The sequence below is a fragment of the Aedes aegypti genome, chromosome 2, assembly GCF_002204515.2.
Source record: "Aedes aegypti strain LVP_AGWG chromosome 2, AaegL5.0 Primary Assembly, whole genome shotgun sequence".
NCBI lineage: Eukaryota > Metazoa > Arthropoda > Insecta > Diptera > Culicidae > Aedes > Aedes aegypti.
In genome coordinates, this window is record NC_035108.1 from 359,704,056 (window position 1) to 359,710,596 (window position 6,541).

The 6,541-nt window shown below is 33.6% G+C and overlaps 1 protein-coding gene across 1 annotated transcript; it reads right to left on the bottom strand.

The window, feature by feature from the left end:
* Nucleotides 1-4,181: 4,181 nt before the first annotated feature.
* LOC110676886 lies at nucleotides 4,182-5,108 on the bottom strand. The gene is made up of 3 exons (XM_021846439.1): nucleotides 4,899-5,108; nucleotides 4,401-4,838; nucleotides 4,182-4,342 (listed from the first exon to the last, which is right to left on the bottom strand). Exons 1-3 carry the CDS (start codon nucleotides 4,942-4,944, stop codon nucleotides 4,206-4,208), a joined length of 621 nt encoding a protein of 206 aa, XP_021702131.1. The 5' UTR covers nucleotides 4,945-5,108; the 3' UTR covers nucleotides 4,182-4,205.
* Nucleotides 5,109-6,541: the final 1,433 nt, after the last annotated feature.

The window sequence follows — 6,541 nt, forward strand, 5'->3', positions numbered from 1 at the left end:
TGAAATACTGGGATTATGACGTCAACTTTTGCCTGAAATTTATTGATCGTGGAATGTCGCACCGAAATTTAACTATTTGCGAAGGTTTCAAAAAATCACTGTTTCAGTACACCTTTGGGGAAACTGAATGGGCTTTATAGCAATGCACTATGGTCCAGGAATCAGTTTTACGCGGAAAGATGCATTTTGAGCTTTAGAATGAAACATTAGACAAAAACGGTCTTCTACAAAGTTGTTTGTATTAGTTGAGCCCTTTGTTTGGTGTTCTTGAAAATTAGGGTGGACCACATTTTCATAGAAATTGTGTAACTAACTTTCTTATTTGTAGAAATTATATTATACATGTTTCAGCAAAGTTGTAGACCATTCAATTACAAGCAACTTTGCCAAAAAAAGTTTTTTTGTATCTCTTAAATTGACCGATTTAGAGCTTTTTTCCTACGGTGACATAGGGTGGTCCGAACAAAACTGGTTTTCTGGCTCTAGAGTTTTCAAATTCAAATTTCTCATCAAAGTAGTCTATGAAACACTTTTAGAGCTTTGAAAAATGCGTAATTTGGTGAGTGAAGTAACTCGCTATCTCCTTCCGTTTAGGAGTTATTGTTGTTTTTCTCTCAAAAACATGCCTACTTTGATTGTGAATATCTCTTATTGGGGCAAATATAAAAAATATCTTTTGACGGCATTCAAAAGACAAAATAAAATTGTATATTATATCAAAAAATTACAGATGTGTTATTTTTGTAACTCTAATAAAAAGTGTTGAAAGTCAAATATTTTTTATCACAAAAACTTTAATAAAAATAGATATCAACAATATTTTTGCATGAAAATTTGCGTTTTGTTAAGTTCTAAAAGTCGTTCATAGACGACTATGACGAGAAAATAATATTAAAAAAAAACTAGAGTTGAAAAACTTATTTTTGTTGGACCACCCTGCGATGATTAGGAAAAAATGCTCTAGATTGGTCAAATTTTGAGCTACAGAAAAACTTTTTTTGGCAAAGTTGATCAAAATTTCAAGTTCTACCGCTTTGCCTAAGACCATATACCAGTATTTTTGCAAATAAAAAAGTTGATTATATTATATGTTTGATATTGTGGACCACCCTAGTTTCAAATGACACAATATGTAAGCTTACATTTTAAGAAACAATTTTGTAGAAGATCATTTTTGTCTAAAATTTCATTTTCATGCTCAAAATGCAAAATAATAAAGAAATACATACTATGAAAATCTTCAAAATAGTTTTAGAGTTCTATCTTTCTTATTTCAGGTTTTTCGTCAAAGCAGTCTATGAACGACTTTAAAAACTTAATAAAACGCAAATTTTCATGCAAAAATATTGATGATATCTATTTTAGTTCAAAAGTTATTAAAGTTTTTGTGATAAAAAATATTTGACTTTCAACACGTTTTATTAGAGTTACAAAAATAACACATCTGTAATTTTTTGATATAATATACAATTTTATTTTGTCTTTTGAATGCCGTCAAAAGATATTTTTTATGTTTGTCCCAATCAGAGATATTCACAATCAAAGTACGCATATTTTTGAGAGAAAAACAACAATAACTCCTAAACGGAAGGAGATAGCGAGTTACTTCACTCACCAAATTACGCATTTTTTAAAGCTCTAAAAGTGTTTCATAGACTACTTTGATGAGAAATTTGAATTGAAAACTCTAGAGCCAGAAAACCAGTTTTGTTCGGACCACTGTCACTGCAGGAAAAAAGCTCTAAATCTGTCAATTCAAGAGATACAAAAAAACTTTTTTTTGGCAAAGTTGCTTGAAATTGAATGGTCTATAACTTTGCTGAAGCATGTATAATATAATTTCTACAAATAAGAAAGTTAGTTACACAATTTCTATGAAAATGTGGTCCACCCTAATTTTCAATAACACCAAACAAAGGGCTTAACTAATACAAACAACTTTGTAGAAGACCGTTTTTGTCTAATGTTTCATTCTAAAGCTCAAAATGCATCTATCCGCGTAAAACTGATTCCTGGACCACTGTGCAATGGGGATGAGACTTTGAAGACAATTTGAGGGAAACACCAAGAAAATTTATGTAAACTTGACGATAAATGTTGGGTTTTCATATTTTTTCTCATAGCTCTTAAATTTTCAGTATAATCTTTCTTTTAAGTGGGTTTATCATACTTGTGAAACATCTTAAATATCTTTGTGTCTTGTTTGCATCGTTTTTTATCAATATTTTTCAGTTGTGAATGGTTTTGAAATCATATTCTCAAAAACAAGTTATTTCAATTACAGTGACCCAATGTCACCCCCTCTATGGGCTGAGATTGGGTCATTTTTCATTCACTTGCGGTGCCGCTGTGAATAAATATTTGTCTTTAATTTTTTGAACAGTAGTTAATGCACCATCCAAGTACATACACACCAAATTTGAAGTTTATTGGAGTTAAATTACGATAGTTATTCAAAAAATAAATCGCACATATCCTTTTTTGACCCATTGTCACCCCCAACGACGGTATGTACAAAAACTGTTTTTTTTCTATTCTTACTGTTATATGAACGATATGTAGAAGGATCACATTGATACCGGTAACTAGTTTAATACCAGTAAGTAATTTTTATTTAAAACGTAATCTATGAAGTAATATCGTAAAGAAGTAAGTTTGCCTTTTTTATGTGCATTTAGCTTCCTAGCAGTTTAGAGCTGGCTTAAGAGTAGTTTATTTTAAGCATTTGAAGGATCCAATTGTTTTGTACTGCAAATTCATATAAAATATGACGGAAAATATTTTTTTAGACATTATGTTGTGAACTTGTCATTGGTATGTATTGAAGTATGTGTGTTTTATGTCTTTTTACTTTAACAAACATTTATTTTTATTTTTTTATGTTGTAAAATATACAAACCAAAATATTTTAATGAAATAAAAGTCGTAAAAATAAGACCTTTGATCAATTATTTTAATAAAACAACAAATTTAAGCAAAACAAATCACAAGATTTTCATAAAACATGACGATTTGATAGTTTTGTGATGCTCCCAATAAGTTTCCACGACATGGGTAAAATTCAAACAATGTTTGTATAGCCAATGTTTTATACCTTGTGAATATTTATTCGGACTTTTTTGAAATGCTTTCTTGTTTATCCTGTTATTGTTGATGTTGTTCCAAAAAAAAAATCATGCCTAGTGGTAGAGCATACATTGGTTAATAAAAGTGCTGAAGACACAAACTTGCTCAGATTAATATTTACGCTGCTAATAAATACAAAAGGTGGGTGTCCAAAGTAGCCCCTGGAATCAAAAGTAGCTCGGTCCGACGGTATCTGTTAGGAAACTCCTTTCTAAATTGCCTACATTGAGGCGTTTTCCACGAAATTCTTGATTTTTTCATTATTTCCAGACATATAGTCTTCTTTTTCAAATTTGGAAAGCATATTCGTATTCAGGGAGCCGGAATTCAGTATGTAGAGTAATTTCAAAAAATCACAATAATCGCAGTGACAAGTGATCAATGTCACCCCGAAATGGAATCCCCCAGTTTTTATTTTAGAGATTATTTTTAGCACTAAAACCACATTTGTTAGAAAATTTCTGTACATGAGCCAGTAAGGTTTACCGTCGTTCTTGCTATCCTCTATTTAGTTCTTTGTCATTGTCAACATTAAAGAGAAGAGAAAAAAAAAAACTGGACATAGGGAAATTGTACCAGTTATGGCCATAGTGGTTCCCTATTTGGCCATATGTGAAATTTCGATAACTTTCACATTTTTTTAATTTTTGAAAGTTTTAACATCTAGATACATCCTTCATCTTACTGCTAAAACACACAAAACTTTTCAAAATGTGAAAAAAATCAAGTGAACACGTATGGCGAAATAGGGAACCACTATGGCCATAACTGGTACACCTACCCTAATTATCCATTTCAACCGAAATTACGTTATTTCTGAAAACCTATGAATATGATGTTACTTCAAACTATCCCATATTTATATTATAGATCTTCTCAAGCCGAGTGGTTAAAGTGCGCGACTCATCTCAATTTTTCAAAATCGAAGTTATGGCCACGAATTTGTTCTAGGTGCTCCTCTGTGCAACGGGGAAGGTACCACAATAAAATGCCAATTACCTTATATAAAAGTGAAGGGATCCATAAATCTTGGGAAGCATAGTGAAACAACAAAATAATAGTTTTTGAATTTATTTAGATCATTTCCCATTGTTACAAAGCGGCGAAGTGCAAAGCGTACACTGTTGATACTTGCCTTTACTCATTCCACTGCAGATATCGTCGTTACTTCGACCTTGTCGTGAGCATCCACGATAGATCACTTGTCGATTTCCAACTAAATTATATTTTTGTTAATGATAATGAAACGTGCCTAATTGAAATAGAATTCTTACCGGTGTATTTCGCCGTGACGCATATATACCTATCAACTTTTGCACGATTCGAAGACCACCAATTCCAAGAAGTCGTTCCAGGCCAAATGGTGGTCAATACTGGGACTCCGCTGTTGCTTGCTCCACTAACCGAGCCGTCGTTCCACTCAGGTGCCACTGCCCCAGTCGGTATTGTCGGTGGAGTCAGTAAAGGACTTCCCTGATCATTATCTGGATACTGAGGGAAGATTGTGTCACTTCCTCCCCCACCAACAACTGGGGGAGGGGTGAGAATAGGTTCTGATGAATATTGAGGGGCCTGTTGAAAATTGTCTCCAACAATACTCGGTGTAGTCAGAATGGGACTTGTGAGGCCACATGGTTGAATAACCGCAGCAGACGAGGTGCAATCTTCACAGTAGTAACAGATCAATGGAGATAGTAGATAACCTTCACTTGCTGTGGAATGTTAAGATGATATTTGGATCAAGATGGTAAATTTTCTATGTCAGCCCTTACCTGCGCTGAGCAACGCAACAACCAGCAAAGATCTCTCGAGTCTCATTGTTGACTTTGTAATGGAAATTTCTTGCTATGCTGATTGGAACGTGTACTTTCCAACTTCATGTGAACTAGTTGCCATTCAATTAGTGTTCAAAGGTTTTATACATTTTGATTGCCTATCTCGTTATCTGAATGTTTACCAATGACCATGACCAATGAATGCTACTGATGCATAAGCGCACTATCGAATCAAACGTTATCATACATCAAAACTTTGCTGACAAGCTGCTATGAAGACTGTCAATTCATTCATAAATCTTGTTTTGACGATCTAGTCTTATGAGTTGCTTGCATTTCAGGAAATATATGGAAACATTTGGCCCAGAAAATAAGGTAATGATAAATTATCTTTCCAAATCATGACCAACCCTAAAACTAGCCCTGGTTACAAATTTAGGTAACTGACCTCCTCCTTAAAATCGGAATATGTGAGTAACTCTCATTGAAACTAGACCGCCATCGTCAGAAATCGTTAGAATCCTATTCGTTCGAATCCATTGCCCACTCGACTTGCTGGTTTTTGCGGTTTTCGACCGAAAAAGCGTTCGAACGTAAACAAGAATAGGGGTGTATAATTTAGAATAAAAAAATATAATCAATTATGCTTTTCGGCTACGCAGTCTTAATTTTTACAACGGCTTATTTATTCGCCCGACGTTTCGACACGTCGGGCGAATAAATAAGCCGTTGTAAAAATTAAGACTGCGTAGCCGAAAAGCATAATTGATTACAACCATACAGTCGATTCCCCACCAGCTGGAAAAATATATTTTTAGGAAATTTTTGTTAAAGTGTAATTATTCTGTTACACATACCGATAAGCTTTTTTTTGTTTTTTTGTCTTTTTGTTGAGTGTTGATGAATCCACTACCAAAGGGCTCATTAACACAGCTTTTTGGTGTGCACTGAGGCAAAAAAACTTAATAATTTCTTAAGGAATAATTATGATTTGGCGCCACAACGATTATTGTTGAAATTTGTAAGTTTTACTTATGATTCTGGTGAAGAATTTCAGTAATGAATTTCGTAAGTCAATCAATGAAATTCGATAATAAACGCAATGGTATTAACTCAAATCGTATTATCAATCGATAATGTTGTTCGCCTTTTATTTCAGGCGTGCACAAAAATTGACATGTTTTGATAACATGTGATCTGTTTTCGATAAACTTGTAGCCAACATCGAAAGCGGAGTAGTTCTTCTAGCGATTGCTATGATAAATATTTCAAGTAATTGTTGATAAAGAATTCAAAGCTCTCACTTATGAAACTCATGATCCCATTTTCGAAATGTTTAAGCGTGCAATGAAACCATAATTTGGCTGGTTCATAAGTCTTGATTTATGGAAAACCTAAGTATTTTTGCCTCAGTGTGGAAGTAAGAAAAAAAAAACATAGGGGAACTTACGTATTCTCGGCGGTCTAAGCCGATGCCGCGCTTTTTTTGTAATATTCTCGGACATCAGCAGATAAATTCCGTGTTTGTCTGTTTACATTTATGCGTTGCTCAATCCTCTATCGATTCACACCGACAGACTTTCCAAAATGATTTTGAAAACGTTTTTACAACGCTTCGAAAATCTCTTGTCAGTGTGACT

Excerpts from the sequence above, each read along its gene's own strand:
- LOC110676886 (XM_021846439.1), bottom strand. The coding sequence starts at position 4,944 with ATGAGACTCGAGAGATCTTTGCTGGTTGTTGCGTTGCTCAGCGCAG. Across the intron at positions 4,839-4,898 it reads TGTTGCGTTGCTCAGCGCAG|CAAGTGAAGGTTATCTACTA; the intron begins GTAAGGGCTGAC and ends AACATTCCACAG. Across the intron at positions 4,343-4,400 it reads CGTCACGGCGAAATACACCG|TTGGAAATCGACAAGTGATC; the intron begins GTAAGAATTCTA and ends AATATAATTTAG.